The sequence below is a fragment of the Carettochelys insculpta genome, chromosome 1 (assembly GCF_033958435.1).
Source record: "Carettochelys insculpta isolate YL-2023 chromosome 1, ASM3395843v1, whole genome shotgun sequence".
NCBI lineage: Eukaryota > Metazoa > Chordata > Testudines > Carettochelyidae > Carettochelys > Carettochelys insculpta.
In genome coordinates this window covers 311,648,039-311,667,772 of record NC_134137.1, presented here as the reverse complement: position 1 = coordinate 311,667,772, position 19,734 = coordinate 311,648,039, and the positions used below count along the sequence as shown (strand labels likewise).

The 19,734-nt window shown below is 46.4% G+C and overlaps 1 protein-coding gene across 8 annotated transcripts in view; it reads right to left on the bottom strand.

Annotated features, from left to right (window-relative positions):
* Window positions 1-7,961: 7,961 nt before the first annotated feature.
* BEST3 (bestrophin 3) overlaps window positions 7,962-19,734 on the bottom strand; it is a 38,622-nt gene continuing 26,849 nt past the window's right edge. For 3 of the 8 annotated variants that reach the window (XM_075012961.1, XM_075012971.1, XM_075012993.1), the window contains 3 exons: window positions 15,523-15,603; window positions 11,890-12,041; window positions 7,962-9,203 (listed from right to left, as the gene is read on the bottom strand). In XM_075012961.1, coding sequence (XP_074869062.1) covers window positions 8,282-9,203; window positions 11,890-12,041; window positions 15,523-15,603 — 1,155 coding nt within the window. In that variant the 3' untranslated portion in view covers window positions 7,962-8,281. Of the gene's footprint in view, window positions 9,204-11,885; window positions 12,042-15,298; window positions 15,394-15,522; window positions 15,604-19,734 lie in introns of those variants that run through there. The other 5 variants (XM_075012983.1, XM_075012951.1, XM_075012975.1 and 2 more) reach the window with 5 other exon arrangements.

Here is a 19,734-nt window from a genome sequence, read left to right as displayed (position 1 = left end):
TAAGGGGGCAGACTGGGAGTGGAGCAGGGGAGGGGGGAGGTCTGCCATAAGGGGGAGTTGACTGAGGCCCTATGCCTGGGGCACTGGGGGCAGGGGGGAGTTGCCGTGGCCCCTCCTCGTTGGGATGATCCTGCTGGGGATCTCAGCAGACAGGACATTTGGGATGCTCAGCCTCTGGGGCGCTGCAACTGCTGGGATCAGTGGGCCTTCACCCCCCCGCCTTTTTAACAGGGGTCAAAAAAGCTCCAGCAGGCCAGGTGCAGCGGTGGTGGGGAGCTGCGCTTCTGCAGTAGGGAAGCTCACAAGGTGACCAGCTCCCTAGTCATGAAGCGTAGCCCCTGCTAGCAGTGCCAGCCTCTTCCTGGTGGGTGGGCTGAGCTAGGCCTTTTCCTTCCCTCACCTTGGGGTTCGTTCTGCTCCTCTTCCCCTCAGAGCCTGGCCTGGCAGTAGTAAGCTCCCTGGAGAGCCCTGGACCCACCACCTGTGTGGCACGCCTCCAGAGGCAGGGAAACAAGCAGGGGGCTGCTCACAGGCGCACCCCACCTGACCTAGGGCAAGGGGAGCATCTGGGGCTCCCAAAAGCACCTGGGCTCCCTGAGTGACTCTGACGACAGCCCAGCTCCAGCTTCTGGCCTGGCCCCTCGGGGCAGCGCTACGCTGTGGAGTGGCACTTCTACGCAGGCTCTACCACTCCTACAAGGGCCTCCACACTGTCCAGAGAACCTGGATAGAGGGCCCTGGGCCTAGGTGTTAATTGGCCACTGGCTGCCAGCAATTTAAGCTGGTATTGTCAGGGCTGCCCTTTGGCATGCTGGGGCCCTACACAGCGCTATTAATCTGGTGCCCTGATGCCTGACATCAGCCTGGGGGCTGTGGGAGGGGATGATGATTTTATAAGCTTCAGCAACACAGTAATTAAATATTTTTACAGGAAATTTTAAACTAAGTTCCTGTAGACTAACACAGGAAATCCAGAAACTGACAGTATGTACCGAGTTGGCACATGCTTGTTACGTGGCTTCCTTACCACGTGAAAGGCTCTTTCACAGAGTCAGAGTTCTGCTAATAGCTCTGTCAGGCCTCTTCACTTTTACGGTAACTAAACAGGCTCTGGAGGAAGCAGAGCTGCAGAACAGAAATAGGAAGAGGCAGGTGGGTAAACGTTAAGACCCCATGGTGCCCCAAATTCCTGGGGGCCCTGTGAGGCTGTGTGTGCTGTGCATGGGTAAGGATGGCCCTGGATATTGTTCCTCTGGGCAGAAAGGGAGGTAAAATGCACCCCAGTGGCAGCTATTTTTTCCACTCCCAGAACCTCCTGACTCCAGAATTAAATTGACCTCTTGCTCTGTGGGACAGTACACCTGGGATCTATCTTCTCCCAGACAGGTAGTGTTTTTTGGGGAAGAAACTGGAGGGAGGAGCCAGCCATAGACTGGAAGGCAGTGGAGCAGTGTCTGGATGTGCTTGTGCAGGGAATGCCAGAGGCTGATGTCAGCAGACTGCTTTCTGCCATTCTTATTGAGACCACGCATTGCCCTGGGTGGATTTTGCACCCCTTCCTGCTTTTCTGTTTCCTGATAGCTAAGCCCCACGTAAGACAACTCCACGGAGAAGATTTAAATACACAAATAAATAAATGAACAAAGTCTGTGGCTGGGCCGTGATATTTGCCATTGTCCTGTTGCTCGTTCAGCTTGTGTGTTCTACTTTTTCCTCTGCCTGGGCTGTGATGTGTTTTTAGACTGGGAGCTCTTCAGAGCTGGGACTGTCTCTTTGACTGTTTCAACACTGCAGTGGAAGGTGTGATTGCAGCTAGGCTAGGAATGCCCACTCTAGCTTTAATCTACCTAGCACATCATGACCTACCCAGAACACCACCTGCTTGGTCCTCCAGCTTCATATTTCATTTGCTAGCCTGAACCGACACACATGCCACTGCATCATCCTGCTGGTTTTAACTCCAAGTCTATGCCTACCTGAGCTGCATGTACGCATGCTGCTGCAGCGTGGACCTACGTTTGTACAGAGCTTAGCATTTCACTTGCTCCTCTGGGCGCTTCCAGGAGACCAAACAAACAGGTTCCAGCTGAACACAGATGAGACCTGCTGACACTTGCTTTAAACGCTGGAACGCAAAAAGCAATCCACGGAAGTCAAGGGAGGCTTCTGGGGCTATGGAAATGTACAGGTCTGACAGCAAGCTTCCATTGGATGTTCTTCCACCACTGTCTCGCACAACAGGATTATGCAGTTGGTGTGTTCCTGCCCATAACGAGGTTTTGACTAGTTAGAACTGAATTTTCTGGCCTAATGTTTGGAAGAGTGTTCCAGATGAAACCTACTATGGACGTGAGTGTGTAGGATGCCGAGGTGGCCAGTCCTATAGAATACAAATTTTAGGGTTCTAGGCATTGACACTTAGATCACATCAAAGTGCGTAAGTTCAATTAGTAACAATATGCTTTAAAATAGTCTCCATGTTTAAGGACATACTCTTGGAGCAGCCATGTACCTGCTTGAGACTTGGCCCAATAAACTGATTTCCTTTCAATGTGGTACTCAAGAGCAGTTAACAGATACGGGAACACAGCATGTAGGCGCCCTTTTATGGAAACTAATCCTTTAAGAAGAGCAATAGCTCCAATAACTATGGGTCAGTGTCAACTGAGAAACATGGTAATGCTGTACCTGTACTTCAGGACAACCTTAGGATATGTGTATACTAGACATAGAAGTTGACTGCCAGTAGGGGATTTTAGCTACGCCAATTTATCTGCAGTTGACTTCCATGTCTGTCCACACAGTGAAAGGTCAATGGGAACATGTCTCCCATTGACCTTCCTTATTCCTCCTCTCTGGCAAGGAGTAGAGGGGTTGATGTTGACCTCTGGGAGGGTCATTTTGCTCATGCGTGAAATGAAACCCCTGAAGATCAACCCTCAGTGGATCAATTTTCTGCTGTAGTGTGGCTCTAGCCTAAATGGTTCTGAACTAATATAAGCTCCATTTCTGGCACTGACAAAGTTCAACATAAGGACCTTGTCTACATGAGAAGCGTTTGTCGACAGATGCCGGGCTCAGAAGAAATGTCCCGGCAGGACCTCTGTCTACAGATTGTGTCTACACATAAAAGCAGCTTGAAAGAGCAAGTTCCTCTGTCGACGGAGAGCAGCCAGACTGCCCTGTCCTCTCTCAACAGAACGGCTGATGGGAAGCTCTGCAAACAGGGCTGTCTGGTGAACTGGAAGCCCTGTCTGTCGACAAAAGGAACCATCTAAACGGCTGTTTTCTTGACAGAACGCTGTCGAGAGAGGCATTATACCTGTATGGGGAGAGGCATAACGTCAAACTGTCGACAAAAGCTCAGTTTTGCCAGAAAAAGCCTCTCGTGTAGCCATCGCCAAGGACTTTTTGACTTGAATCTTTTGCTGTTATAGAACTAGAAAGTCTAGTATAGATATCTATGGAATACTGCTATGGGTTTCTAATATATATTATATAATATATCTTTATAGTTTCCAGCATTATAATGTCATGGTGCTAACCTCATCAGTTAAAAAACCTATACCGCATATACTTGATCTGACAGACTATGCATGCCCCAGACTACAAGACACAGTAGCCATTGAGCAGTTTTTGCAGAATAGATTAAGCTAGACAAATACTATTTTACTTCATGTCTGCTTTGTGTTTATACTTTTTTTCTCAATTTTAAGGTGTGCAGTGCTCATAAGCAAACCTGTGTGTCTGGATAAACTTTATTTATTTGGTCCTAAAATAAGACATTATAAAGCTGTATCATTTATTTAGCAAGATTCTGGATATTTTTGCTTCCTCAGACAAGTAATTGAATTACATTTTGTACATTCCATTATATAGATACACATATATGGATGAGCAATGATAGAAAGTTCCATAAAGTGTGAACATTCTGTCATCTGGGTTCTTTGAATTCTGACTCAGAATGCACATATCCAGAAAGTCGCTGTTCTGATCAACTCATCATACCATAGGCATAGTGGTCATATAACTCACCTTGTTGAAAACTGACCCTGTGGAATGGTAACAAACATTTGATTTGACAGATGCTGCTGTTTTAGCCTTGCTCTCTCTTCAGTCTCTTCCAGCTTCACAAACATCTACAGCTCCCACCCACTGATGTTCTTGTACGTGAAACTGCCCTGTACTGTGCTGGGACATATCTTGACATAATTTAATACAACCAATGCAGCCTCATTTTTTAAAAAAGTGTTTTATGTAATTAAACACCTACCTTGTTTAAACTGATAAACAAGCACCATTAGTTGTTGTGGGGACAGCTAGTATTATAATTAGTCAACTGGCAAAACTAATATTAAAAAATTGCAGCAAAAGGCACTCAGGTAAACAACTTGGTCCAAAAGATAGTTCAGTAAAATCATCCAGACAAATGCAAAGGTGGGATCACAGACAGACTAACGAGAGGAAATTTTGAAAATGGCCATAACTAAGTCCCATTCTGTACCAGTAATAGACAGAATATTTATATTTATTCCTGTACTTAGTTGCCATTTGTGAAATACTTGTAAGCACTTTTCCATTGGATTGTACCCTTTTCCAGTGTTGCAAGACCCTGTGAGAGGACGCTAATTAGGTTTGGTGCATGCCTAAGTGTTGGAAGCATGAATGAAACAGTTGCTGAGACAAGCCCACTACTCAGCTATAATGCAGGCCTGCTACAAATGAGAGGGAAGAAAATTTGAATAACTCCCTCCAGCCAAGCAGCTGGATGCAGTAGCTGGCCTTGAGGTTAGCCAAACATGTTTGAAAGAAAGAGGAGGCCAGGAATCTCAATGTTTGGTCAGCAGCTGTGAGATCAAGCACATCTGTAAGAGCTGTGCTGTGGAAAGGCTCTGTACTTGCTAGCATGAAGCCTACTAGAGAGGGAGGAAATGGAAGAGAAACAGAGTTAAATGGTGGGGGGGGAGTAGGGGGAATATACTTTGTTTTGCTTCAGCTGAGAATTGTGGGGGAGAGGGGCCTGCTGGAGCTTGGGAAGGAGCGGATGAGTTCTGTGTTCCGATACAATCATGAGCCTTTTGGAAACAGGGTGAAAGGAGGTTGAGGATGGTGGCGTGATGGTGATTGGCTCTTGGACAGAGAAGGTGAGTTACCTGGGCCCAAGGTGCTCTAGCACCATGAATATTCAGGGCTGGGGACTCAGCTCCAGCAACATTTGGAGACCCAGGTCTCTCCCCTACCTGGGGACAGGGGTGCTGTCTCTCTCCCCACTGAGTCTGAACAATGCTTACTGCAGAGAGGCGAACGATCTGCAAATGAGAAGGCAGCAGGCACACAGTGGGTGACCCTGGTTTGCTGTACCTGTGAGCAGAGGGGAGGAGGGTGTGATGTGATTGGCAGCCCCCCCCCCAGCACCCCCAGGGCCATAAGGAGGGGGTCTTTTGTGGAGCAAGAGGAGAGGAGGGATCTTGCATCTGACCAGCTGCTGCCTAAGGGGCTTCTTGGGTGAGCATCTTGTGGAGCCCCTCCCACTATGCCCAGCCACCATCCCTGTTCCACACTGGGCAAGGGGCAGCTTGGATGTCAGAGGCAGAGCCTGCAGTGTGGGGAGAGGGGTACGGCTGGGACAGGACATGGGCAGCCAGGCCAGAGGCTGCAGCAGGGTGTGGGAGGATGGATATGGGGCTGGGGTAGAACACGTCAGCAGCTGAGGTGAGCAACTGGCTGGAAGCCCCTCTAACCCTGCTGTGCTGCCAGCAGGGCCCTACAAAGCATTGAAAACACCTGGGGTAGCAGGTAGGGCTGAATGATGCACGAGGGGAGGCTGGGGGGAGCCAAGTGAGCATGTGGGACAGCAGTACCCAGAGACCCCCCCCCTCCTCAGGAGCCATTGCCGGAGGGCTGGTGCCCTCTGGTAAATGTGGCACCCCCCCTCCTACGCCCCAAGTGCACTCCACTCTCCAGAGGCTGCACCCTCTCCCACTCCCAAACTGCCCCCTAGAACCTGTACCCAAGACACTCACCCCCTGCTCCAGGCCACCCACATGCCTGCCCAAAGTCTGTGCCCCAGCCTCTCCCCTCCAGTCTTTTCCATCCATGTGTGGAGTAAATATTTGATGTGCACCGAGGTATGTGTGCATGTGCACCACCAAGAGGAAAAAGCCCTCCCTGTGGGCAGCACTCTGCTAATCAGCTGGGCGGCATTAGAACCTCTCCTGAGTGGCTGCACAAGCACACAGCTTATAGAGAACACTGCCCCAGACCCCCATCTGCTTCCTCATTTCCTCCTAGAGCCTGCACCTCCTCTACACCCCAACTCCCTCCCAGCACCTGCACCTCCGCTACACCCCAACTCCCTCCCAGCGCCTGCACCCCAGACCCCCAGCTGCACCCAAACCCCCACAGCTTCACCCCCTCTTGCACCCAAACTCCCTCCCAGAGCCTGCCCCCTCCTATCCCCCAATCCTCCGCTCCAGCCCAGAGCCTGTACCCAGAACCCAAACGCCCTCCCAGATCCTGCATCTCCCAGACTCCTTCTCAGAGCCTTAGGCAGGTGATAGGTGAAAAGTCTGAGTGGCAAGGGGGAGGGGTGTGGACTCTGGGCATTCTGGCATCACCAAAATTTTTGCAAACTTGCCGGCTTTGACCCAGGAGCCACGTTAAGTGAGATCACCGCCTCGGAAAAGAGAGAGAGGGAGAGAAAAGAGACAAAAGAAACCGGCCTGGCGTCCTGGCTCACCCCCTCTCCCTTGAGAGAATCCCATTGCCTCGGGCATGTGTTCTGTCTGGGGCTGGCTGTGGGAGCCTCTTACCCAGGCTGTGGAGCTGCCTTGTAGCTGCTGTTACGCTCTCCCAGCAGCTATGGCAATCGAGCCATCTCCGCATGCAGGACTGGAGTTTGGCCAGTGACGATACATAGCTGTGGATCTGCCGGTCACTCCCCACACTTCTGAGGCCTACCCTATGCTAGCACAGAGCAAGCCCCCCAGAGCAGAGCTTCAGGCACACAGGAGCTTTGTACGCCCAGGGAAGGTGGGTTCTCTGCCACCTGCCAGGAGTGGTGTAAATTGCGTTAGTTCCATTGCCTGTGCAGCTGCCACACCCTGGGATGGTGGAGGAGGCATGTGGTGTTAGGGGTTGTACTGACATGACGTTAGCCTGACTCCCTAACACTTACCCTTGCTACTGCTCTGTATTTGAGTAAGACTTGAGGGGGAAATCATTACTTGGCTCTTATGAAAGCAATTTGGAGGAGGAGGGATTCCAAGTGCGAAGGGCTGGGCGCGTATGTGCTGGAGAGAAAGCTGCTTTTCCTCCACTAAAGGTGAGGGAAAACACTTCAAGCTATCGTGGACCTAGTCAGTATGAGCTCAGGTTCCAGAGCCACGTTCAAAGGGGCAGTCGGTGCTGAGAGAAAGGGCAAAGAACAGGGCCAAAGCTGGGGAGTGGCTGAGGAGCTCTAGCCACGGAATGGAGCCCTTGGCTTGCTGAGACTTTGCAATTTCACATTGGCCTGAGCGAATCCTTTCTGAGAGAGGGGAAACCTTTTACGTCACAGTGGCTGTGTCTACAAGGCTACATCTGCACTAGCCAAAAAGTTTGACATGGCCATGCAAATGGCCATTTCGAAATTTACTAATGAAGTGCTGAAATACATATTCAGCGCCTCATTAGCATGCAGGCGGCTGCGGCACTTCGAAATTGACACGGCTCGCCGCCGTGCGGCTCGTCCAGAGGGGGCTCCTTTTTGAAAGGATGTCGGCTACTCTGAAGTCCCCTTGTTCCTATGAGCAGATGGGAATAAGGGGACTTCAAAGTAGCCAGGTCCTTTCAAAAAGGGGCCCGTCTGGATGACCTGCACGGCGGCGAGCCGCGTCAATTTCGAAGTGCTGCGGCCGCCTGCATGCTAATGAGGCACTGAATATGTATTTCAGCGCTTCATTAATAAACTTCGAAATAGCCATTTGCATTTGCATGGCCATTTCGAAGTTTTTGGCTAATGTAGACACGGCCAATGTGAGTGGTTTCCCTTGGGAATGAGATCAGCTGTAGGACATTCCCATATGTCTGGTCTGAGCAGTGTGTTTTGTGTTTTTGTATTTTCAGGAAATCTGAATAAAATTAGGTTTCAAAAGAGACAACGTTTGAATTGTTTTGCAAAATGAAGGTGTTTGGGGAACCCCCAAATGGCTGCAGGGGCTCTTAAACAACACTCCACCCCCTCCACTCACACTGTAAATAATAAAATAGAACTGGAATTTAGAAGACACTGACAGCCTTGTCACAGATTTCCTTCATTCTTCTCATTAATAAATTCTAGTATAGCTGTTTCTTTAGCATCCAGATGTTGCAGTAAGTGAAGCATATCAACTGACTCTCTAGCAGCAGAGGTAGGGGCAATGTTACTTCCCTGGCTTCTGGTGCTTTGTTCAGAGGGGGTTTTGGAATCCAATAAAAGAGATGCAGCATCTGTATGCACAGGAATAGTGAGCATTTGGGAATCTGGGGAACATCTTCCAGAACTCTGGTGTTGCTCTTGGCTATCAGCTGTTGGCATACTTTTGCGTAAATCAGCTTTTGGTTCCTCAGTTACAACTGCAGAGGATTCATGTTGGCCGGCATCTGTAAACACTATGGCCATTTCTGAATGAGGTAGTGGCACATTCACAGGATCAGAATGCAGCTCGGTTGGACTGCCTAGGGGCTCCTGTTCTGTCAGCCTGTTTGTGGTGGAGTCTGTCCTTAATGTTTGGTTGTCTGACACGGTGGGCGTTCCATCCTCTGTTTCAGCGACAACCACTTCAGGGATTGGCAAAGCTACCTTAGTTGTTGTGTCATTGTCACTAGACTGGTAGCTCTCTAAAATGTTGTTTCTGCTGGTTTCACTGATAGTTGCTAGATCTATGCTAGCATGCAGTCGGGGATTCCTGTCAGCCAGCTCATATTTCTTCTTGGCATTTGAGGCAAAATGTCTCCCTCTAGAATGCATCTCTTGCAAACTGCTGATGTGTCCCATATCATGGGCAGGGAAAAAGACCGAGTTCTCACTTGACTGTCTGCTGTAGCGCCTCCTGGCTGGGGAGGAAGAGCTTTCATGGACACTCAGAAATCGCTTAACTCTTCTCAGCACCGAGGGCTGCCGCTTGTATTTCTCATCGTCCCAGGGCCACTTCTCCCCACGGAGGAACTCTGTATCTGACAATCTGTAAGGTAAGTGACGGAACATGTATCACTGCACCTTTCTTTTATTCTAGAGTCACAAGGAAAGTGTTGTTTGCAGTAAGGCCTCAAGGTAAATGGACAATACAGTTTATATAATGATCCATTTTCTATCTGTTGTCATTAGCAGTACAGTAAGTGAGAGAACTAAAAGAACAAATGTATTCCTAGTTGGCGTGAATGAATGCCTGGAAAGGGTTAAACCCAGAAAGAGTGGGTTCTCCATTGGCACGCAGCCAGGTGAGCCAATGGGTTGTGTTTGAATTGAAACTGTTGCTGGCTGAGAGTGTCTTTGTTCTGTGGCTGGAGCAGAGAGAGCCCAAGATGCTTGATCCTAAACAGGCTTAATGAATCGAGTAAATATCCTGGCCACATCATAATCAGAGTGCAAAGATATGTAAATAGAAAGGAAATGTTTGGTTTGACACAATCGGATTACTTTTATTTGGAGTTTGGTGTGGGACTGCCCAGCCTGGTTGATGTATTTCCTCTGTACTCGTACACTGAATCTCAGGGAAGTAACTCTCTGTGCTCTAGCTTTGATACTGGTTTTTTTAGTTGTTGGCTTTGTTTTGTAAACCCTAGCAACCTAGTATACTTTATTGTTTAGGTTTTGTTAATAAATTACTTTTTTAAAGGTAGTGATTTGATTCCTGTGTCCTAGAGGAGTGTCTCTGTATATTCATGCTTAGACCAGAAGGTCAGCTATCAGATTGCAGCTTAATTTCTTCTCTTTTTGTTTCCAAGCTCTCTCCTAAGAGAGGGGTGAAACTTGTGTTTACTCCACAGAGAGACATCCACGTGTGTCTTCCAGGGTTCTAAAGAGGGTTTTCTCCCTTCATGGTGGCAGCTGCCTCCCAGGGTCAGAGCATCTATGACCTTGGGAAGATTTTTCTTAAGCAGAGCCTCTGGGGGTGAGGTACTTTTAAGATTTTTTCAGGACCCAAAACAAATTGGGAATAAGGGAATTTTGAAGTGTGGGGTTTATTTCGAAGTGCCTGCATCTATACAGCCATGCTGTGTTCCAAAAGCAGCACTTTTGAAGTGTGACTGGCTGCTATTATGCTAATGAGGCACTGAATATGCATGTCAGCACCTAATTAACCTGTTCTGAAGTGTGTCATTAACATGCGCCTTCTGAAAGGGAGGGGCATGTGTAGACATGGCTTTTGTGCGTACTTGTGTTATTTCAAAATAAGATATTTCAAAATAGGGATACAGTGTGCACCCTAGGAGGTGAATGGTACATCTCTTTCCTCTCTGGAATTTAGCTGAGGTGAACCATGCTTAGATATTTGCTTTTGACTTGGCTGAGGCAAGCTATACTTTTAGATATCGGTTTTTAGCTCTGGTTGAGGAGTACCTGGTTAAAAAAAATCGACGAAGTTTTGATTTTTGGTTTGGTGTTACCATTTCCAAGGATTTAAAATTGAGCAATTTTTTTTTATTTTTCATTAAATATTTTTTATAAAAAAAGTCAGAAGTTTGGATTTTTATTTCTCCCCTTTCCCTCTTTTTTCACGTTCTCCTTTTCTTTCACAGAATGCAATAAAACAAATGACGGCCAAGACATGTTTTTTCTTTTCATTTTTCCTTTTGCTATTCTGCCTGCCCTGTCGCTGTATTTGATGGGGGTACGCCTCCACTGCATGTTTACTGTGGCAGCATATAGTGAACACCCTGCCCAGCATGGGAATAAATAATAGTGTAGATGGAGGGGAATAGCCTGAGTGAGTATAGTATAAACACTCCTGTAGGGTGTGGGTATGGCTGTGAATACATACTGTACATAGCTTTCTACTCATCCAAGTTGTGCCACCTCATCTACACAGCTAAAAATACCAGTGGTGTAGAATGGCCTGAGCCTTTCGCCATCTCCAGAAATGACTACACTAGCGGGGAAACCATCCAGCAGGAGGAAAAATAGCCTTCTTCTGCTGACAGCCCTTGCCCCAGAGCCTTACCGGCAGCTACACATTGCAATGCAGGCACTGTCTGCTTTTCACTGTGGCAGGTATCTACACATACATGACGTGCTGCCACCAGCAATGTAGACAATAGAGTGCAAGAACAATGGGGAATGTCACAGACATAATGTTGGTATGTATCAAGAAAACAATTCTGGCATATTACTGATTGGAAAGTCATAAGACTGTTCTTATACTTTTTCTCTCAAAGGTCTGGAAAGATCTTACCCAGCAAGAAGAAGGGGAGTGTCTGTATAAGAAACAAGCAGAAGAATGGGCATTGTGCTAATTGCTGGGTGGAATTAGAGTCATTTCCTGTACACAGAAGATTTATCTTGAAAATTTCTGTGAAAAACCTTTCTGCTTCTCTGATTTATGCCATTTTATACTGCTACAATACTACGACTCCCATCCCAAACCAAGCCAAAGGGTTAAGTTTGTTTCACTCTCCTAAAAGAGTCATTTAAATCACTAATTTTTTGATGCCCACTGTGCTTTCCCAGCTGTTGAATTTGCACACTTCTGTGCATATATAAAGAAATCTTCACATATTTTAAACCTATTTATTTTTAATTATTGAACTTCAACTTTGAAGTCACGTTTATGTGTGATCTACGTTTAAAGACCCACAAAGCACCGAGATGATTGGATACACGTATTTATAGCTTTAGTGACATCATGAAAAGACGGCAGTTTTACTTACCCCATTTCAATAGTTGATCCAAGGAAAGATGGAATACAGTAATCGGCAGCTGCCAATGTGTATGGTGGCTGAGCAGCTGAATCATCCCAGTAAATATCTTTGTCCATCTTTGGTAAGTTCATGTGCATTTCATCCACAGCCAGTAGTGAGACCTGGGATCATAGTTGTAATTGCACTACTTTAAATATGGATCTGCTTATAATGTATTATTTCCTGCTATGTAGAAAAAGTTCTTTGGGAAATGCTTCTTATGATATTATGGAAGATGTACATAGTGGCTACACAGCAGAGCCATGTTAATAGGCACTATAAAAAAAAGCTAAAATAGAATATTTCTGCTCCTACCATGACAATAAAATTAAATGACTTTATTTAGAAAGGGATAGAGCCTCATACATTTGCAAAACATCTCCCTCCATATTGTATCACATTTAATTGCCAGCAAGGCAGAAAGCATTCTTCTTAACTGGATATTTTAGCTAATTTTTCCAGGAGATCTACGTGGACTATTCCTGTGCTATCTTCAAAGGTGATTCTTACTTGGAAATTCACACAGAGGAATTTTTAAGCAAACTCTGTCCACGTTTTAAAAAATACTCCCAGCAGAGTACATGAGCAGCCTTGTGCCATAAATGGCTCTGCTATGACTTTATGACAAGTTGCATGTAACTGCATTCCCCCAGGAACAGCCAAGCTTGTGATTCAGAGCCCCATACCAGGTGCAGATGCTTCTCTTATGATGCTGGCTCAGCTGAGTACATTGTGAGGAGTGGAGCCAAGGTTGCCCTTACTCCCTGCACCTCCTCCCTCCACACAGCTGCTCTAGAGTGCTGATTACATAGAGACCCATCATCTTTCTGTCCTGCTACCTGCAATATGAATAACCTACGCGGGGTCACAACTGTGTCCTAAGGGATGTAAGAATAATTTCAACAGCAAGACTTGGCAGTGCTGACTTCTCCTTCTGTAAGTTACCAGTTCTGTACAAATGTGGGGCCCAAATCTGCTCCTCCTTACACTGGTGCAACCTCCTTGACTTCAGTGAGTTTGCAAAAGTGTCAGTGAGAACAGAATTTGGTTCAGACTCGTCTTCCCAGGATTTCCTGTTTAATGGAACTGGTGAGGACACTGCTAGTCTCCATAAACGCTTTAACCTCTGTCTTCCCAGACACTGCCACTGAGGAGCTCAGCATCAACCAAGGCTACCCACAGAGGCTCCGTGAGTCCCAGGTCTGCAGTGAATTATGTTACCTAGCTGTAAATAAGAGCTCTGAATATTGGTCCAGATATTGCTCAGTTTCATCAGTTTATTGGCTTTCCTCATGAAGGCTTTTTAAAAAGGGAAGCTTAGCACAAAACATTAACCCCTATGTATCTGTAGATTCCTCCATCTCCATGGGATGAACATCCATCCAGCTATACAACTATGTCTACACTACAGCATAAAGTCAATTTTACGGCACTTGGATCGACTTCACAATGTGACTGTCTTCACTGCAAATACCATTAGGTTGATTTTAAGGGGCACTAAGATCGACTTTCTTTCCACAACCCTCCAATGTGGCATAAAGCCAAGTTTGAATTTAAAAGGTTGAATTAATGCTAGTGTGGAACTAGCGGTCCTTTAAATCCATTTTATCAGCCACCAGAGGTATCCCACAATGCTCAGGATGTGTCCATTCTGGCTGCTTTCACCTCCCCTGCGCTCCAGGGCTACGTCTACACGTGCACCCAACTTCGAAATAGCTTATTTCGATGAATAACGTCTACACGTCCTCCAGGGCTGGCAACGTCGATGTTCAACTTCGACGTTGCTCAGCCCAACATCGAAATAGGCACAGCGAGGGAACGTCTACACGCCAAAGTAGCACACATCGAAATAAGGGAGCCAGGCACAGCTGCAGACAGGGTCACGGGGCGGACTCAACAGCAAGTCGCTCCCTTAAAGGGCCCCTCCCAGACACACTTTCATTAAACAGTGCAAGATACACAGAGCCAACAACTAGTTGCAGACCCTGTATATGCAGCACGGACCCCCAGCTGCAGCAGCAGCAGCCAGAAGCCCTGGGCTAAGGGCTGCTGCCCACGGTGACCACAGAGCCCTGCAAGGGCTGGAGAGAGAGTATCTCTCAACCCCCCAGCTGATGGCCGCCATGGAGGACCCCACTATTTCGATGTTGCGGGATGCGGATCGTCTACACGTCCCTACTTCGATGTTGAACGTCGAAGTAGGGTGCTATTCCCATCCCCTCATGGGGTTAGCGACTTCGACATCTCGCCGCCTAACGTCGATTTCAACTTCGAAATAGCGCCCAACACGTGTAGACGTGACGGGCGCTATTTCGAAGTTACTGCCGCTACTTCGAAGTAGCGTGCACGTGTAGACGCAGCTCAGGTGTGCCGGAAGTAGGAAACAGGAAGCCTGGCAATTTGAATTCATTTCTTTATGATCAGCATGGTGATTGCAGCTCGCCATGAAATAGAGCCCCGGCACAGAGACATCAGGAGAGCCCGGATCTCATTTCAGCTGGCGGGCTAACCTCTGCCCCACCACGCCACATGGTGGCTCAGCTGTGAGGACCAGACAGTGGCATGTACTGCCCTGTGCATGGTGAAGGTTTCCTCCCTGCACAGGATTTAGCAGGAGAGGCCAAGAAATGTCTTTTCTGTGCTTCACATTTGTGTGGGGGCAGACCTCCACCCGCACAGGAGCCATGCAACTGGCAGACTAGCCCCCACCCAACCGCACCATGTGCCAGCTGTGCAGTGCAGACCATGCTTCCAGACAGCGGCATGTCCTGCCCTGCAGGGGGGTGAAGGCTTCTTCCCTGTGAGAAACTAGTTTTCTCCACTTCACATTTTCCGGGTGGGGCTCACCAAGTGCCAGGGGGCTAGCCCTGGTGGCAAATATTTTTGGGAGTCATCTGGGTGTATTTTCACAGGGGGAAGAACAGCTGTGACCTGTTGAAATGGTACAGTCAGCTGAGTGCTCCCAGAATTCATGAGCCCACAGCTAAAGGCTCGCTGCTCCTGCTTGGAAATTCAGGCTCTTCCTGTTACTGGAGAGCAGCAGCCAGAGTGGAGCAGTGAGGGGCATTGTGGGTTACATATGGGGCACCTCTGGAGGCTAATAAATTCGCTTTTAAGACATGGCGCTTCCAGACTGGCCTTTAATCAAACTTTTGAATTCAAACTTGAAGCTACACTCGTCAGGTAACGGCGATTTTGTAATCTTGAGATTACTGCACCCAAAATCGAACTAATGGTCTTTACAGTGAAGACAGTCAGGCGGTAAAATCGAGCTAGCTGCCTTAAATCTGATTTTATCTTATACTATAGACACAGCCCTAATTTCATAGTATAGATGTAACCTAAGTGATTTTGAGTTATCTGTTTGAGGTAGGCTTACATAAAATGAGCTTGTGGTTTGAGGGCGTCTCAGGTGTCCTCACTTTGCATCCTTTTCACTGAAGACAAGCCATATGAACTGGTGAATGAGGGAGTCTGGAAACAAAAATCCCCCTTGGGTAAAGAATCATTTTGTGTAATTCTGTCCCACTATCTAGTGTCTCAGTTCTCGAAGGAACACTGCAAGGACTCAGAAGAAAGGAAAATAAAAGAAAAAATACTAACCTGCAAATTTCTGTCAATGCACCAATTTGTTTCAAAATCATCGTCATCTTCCCCAAATGGATTAATAAGCTGCTCAGCAACCTACAATAAAAAGACAGGCTGAATAAATGCCAATGTGAAAAACTAAATGCTGTTGCCTTAGAATGGCTTAGAAGAGACTGATTATTAACAGAACTTCCTCTCTCTTTCCCATGCCCCTTGTTCCTCCAACATGAATTCAATTGTCAGGGCTTGACAGTCTAGCTACACTAAGTTGTACAGGTACTTTAGCATTTTACATATCTGCATATCAGTTTTGTTCCTGTTCTGGTATGGTCACAGATAATGCAATGTATATGGACTTACAGTGATAGAATAAACATATCCCAGGCTTCTACACCAAATAGCTAGCAAAGTTATACCCAACAGGGCCAATTCTGCTGCCCAAGTCACCACACCTGCAGGAGGTATCTTTAAGAAAACCAGTGTTTCCTCTGAACACAGGGCAAGTTCAGCCCCGGATCCCAGTTATGAATTTAATACTAATGAAAGCTGTTTGAGTGACTGTTCCAGATCATGAAGCTGTAACTAAGTCAGTCCCAGGATACTAGAGAGACAAGGCAGGTGAGGTAATATCTTTTATTGGTTCAACTTGTGCTGGCGAGAGAGACAAGCTTTTGAGCTTATACAGAATTCTCCTTCAAATGCTGAAGTAGGCAAGCTGAGATATTGCAAGAGAGAGGTGAAAAAGAAAAGCTTTCAAGTGTACACAGCATATTGACTTCAGGAGCGGAAGAAGAGCCACCTCACCCCCTTTCTCTTGTTGGATAGTAACACTTAATCAGTGGTAACCTGGACTGGATTTGAATTGGGGATTTCAGTGCCGACAGCTTTGCAACTCATTACTAGCCCTTCTCAAGGGAGCACAATGGCAGCTTTTATGCAGTCTTCCCTGTTACCCGCTTGGGCACAATCAATGCCATCATCGTGGTGACTGAATGACAGTTGTTGGCCTCCCTGTCTAAAAAGCAACTCAGGGGACCAGCTCTGTCAATCATCTACAAGTAGCCCTTTACCCTGCTCCAAACAGCACAGATGGGAATCAGTCAGATCATCTTTCCATTCTTCAGTCTGGTTAGGTTAGCCCCGTGAACGGGATAGCTACTGTGGAGCTCTCAGACACACCACAGTCAGCCTGTGTGTTTCTCTGTAGACTGGTATTGAGAAAAGCACACTTAAAGATGGCATGCAATGGAAGCCAGGGGGTCCTCTTACCTCACCGGCTGCAAACAGGAACCAGAATCTCCATTTTGTTTTTTATACAGACCAAATGATTCTAAATTTTATTTTGAAATTATTTAAGTTGAGGAGGAGACAGCCTTCAGGCACGAGGGGTCCCATTCTGTGGTGAGGGTAATTGGGCACTGTGAGGCCTGGAGCTGGGACAAGGGTCTTTGCAGTGGGGCTGGTAAGGGGACCTACTTGAGGTGGCAAAAGATGTCTCAATTTTTTTCCTTAAAAAAGATGTCTCTGTGGGCTCGGGGAAAGGGTCACAGGGAGAGGAAAAAAAATCTATGGTGACTGTGGGGAAACTCAGACTTTTTTCTGGGTTTAGGGCTGGAGACTGAATTTGAAGAATAGAATAGGCTAGACCTGGCCCTGAAGCTGTGGGTGTTTCCTGCCAGCCTCTCCCTCAATAGCTCAGAAAAACAAAGCAGACTCTTGTAGCCCACAGGGGAGTCAGGATTGCAGTACAGGGCAAGGGGCAGCTTTGCTGGGAAGATGACTGGATACATATAATGCTTCTTTCCTCCGAATCGAGAGAACCAGAGGGATTTCTCCCTGAGAAAGGTGGCGAATAACACATCGTTTCTCCCTTGTTTGCTTTTTATTTTCAAAATCTGGCTTTAACTTGGGAAAATCTCGATCCCTGAGGGAAGTCATCGTAGCAATCCCAGAAAGCCCCTGGCAGAGGAAGGTTTTGTATTAACTTTGGAAAGAATTCCACAGTGTGGCCTTTGTTTTCTTTGGAATGCTCCACTTACAAAGAAGGGCTGCTAAGTGGAACCACTGCCTCAGCTGGGCCAAGTCAGTGACCCACAGCATGCATGGCACCTAACAAAAGCCGACAGGCACACTCAGGGGCCACGCAGGGAAAACCTCACCCATGGCCTTTTGACTGGGTGACCTGCCACTAGCATGGAGCTCATGAGATCATCCTCTGAAAATGATCTCAGTGCAGTACAGCGAAAATCTATTTTTGGCTTGCTGGCTATCGCAACTGACTGGATTATATATTAATCTGGGACAAATATGTCATGTGATGGGAAACCTTGTCCTGTGTGTGGCATGTGTAACAAATCAGACGTACAGCCTAAGAATGGACAAAAGTTTAGCCACTTGTACGCTATTGAGCTTCAAAATAATGGAGCGAGTGTCTTATCTGCCATCCTGTGTGAAGAGCCTGTGGACTTTGTGGCAAACAGGATTAACATTTGGCCAAACTCCTGGATACCTTTGGGGCAACAGACTGGGAATTCAGAGGCAGCTTTGTATAAATTGCAAAAGCAGTCCAGTAGCGCCCCACCCCCACCTTGTGATTATTCCATTATTAAATTAAGATTGTACACACTGTCCCTGCCTTTTGGGGGTTTGAAATAAAGAGACTTTTATAATGAAAATTATATTTGAAATTGCCAGGGCCAAGCTGGTAGAGGTTTTGAGCCTAACTAGAAAAGGTGCTAGAGACGGGCTTTGGTATAGATTAAGGGGCAGAACATTCCCAAATTGAAAGCCCCTTTGCATCTTTTATGATTACACTGTTGGATGGACAATCGAGGGTCAATTCCACTGTTCCTTCATTACAACTAGAGCCAGTGCAGTGGCCTCAGGAAGTTTGGTTCAGTCTGGCTTTGTATACTAACAATGAAACTTTGTTTACTAACAATACTATACCACTTACTAAGAAACTTTATAGACTAACGATATACTACAGGTTGAACCTTTCTAATCTGGCACGCTCCTGTCTGGCAATGTCCGTTGTCTGGCATGATTTTAGTTAGCTGGACAACCACTTGGTCCCATAAAGTTTGTTTCCAGCCACCAATCCTGGATCTCAGTGTTCTGTGCTGTTGCTAAACTGTAATTTACCCACTAAATGTCTTTTACGAGCCCAGCAAGCAGTGGAGGTGTTGGTAATGTGCTAAAAAATACTGACCTCCTGTCATCCAGCAAATTCCCTTGTTCAGCACCATTCAGGTCCTGAAGGTGACAGGCTAGAGAGGGTCAACCTGCACCAGTCCTTTGTATACTATCAATAAAATCTTGAAGAAGATTCAGTAGAGAATAAGTCCCATAAATGCACTTTACAAGGTAAATTTTGGCACTTTCTAAATACACTTGTGTTTCTACTCCTAAGTGTGTATTTTAACCTACACTCACAACTATTTATACCTTTGAAAACAAAAGGCATCTGAATCTCTCACTGCAGGATCAGACAAACTGCCATTGACTTTTTCTGAGGTAAAAGAATGAAATCCACACATTTGATAAGATACTATGACAATATTATTATTTTAAAATAATGTTTAAGGAAATAAGGACCATAACTACCATTCCAGTCATTAAATATAAAATAATAATTAAGCTTGTGGCATAAACAAGGATACAAGGCCCCCAAAACTCACTGTTTGGCCATTTCTTCCAAGAACGAATATAACACTTAATTCTGAAGTTTCAGAGTTTTCCTGAGTTGTGCCATAACACACATGTCTGGCTAGTTTGTCAAGTTAAATTGTGCTGTCTCGCCCAGCTTCTCTACTATACACTGTCTGGTTTGTGTGTGCCTCCCCTTTAAAAACCGCGGGTACTAGCGTAAACTAACACACATTTTTGTATTTAATATTTAATATTATTACATTGCAGCACCAGACAGTGAATGGGCTAGCTAATGGCCGCCCTTCTGGCTGATCTTGGTAATTAACTAGCTAGCGTAAACTAATACAAGTAATGTGTACACAAGAGAGGTAAGAATTACACCTGTATTGCACTTCTTTCCTATAGGAATTGAGGGAAAGACTCTAGTTTCACCAGGTCTAAGAGGCAGGGGTGAAAATCACACCTGCAACTTGCCTTTCTTGTGTACACATTACTTGTATTAGTTTAAGCTAGCTAGTTTGTCTAAAACTTTTCTTAAGTTAAATTGTGTTGTTTCCCCTTTAAGAACCATGAGTA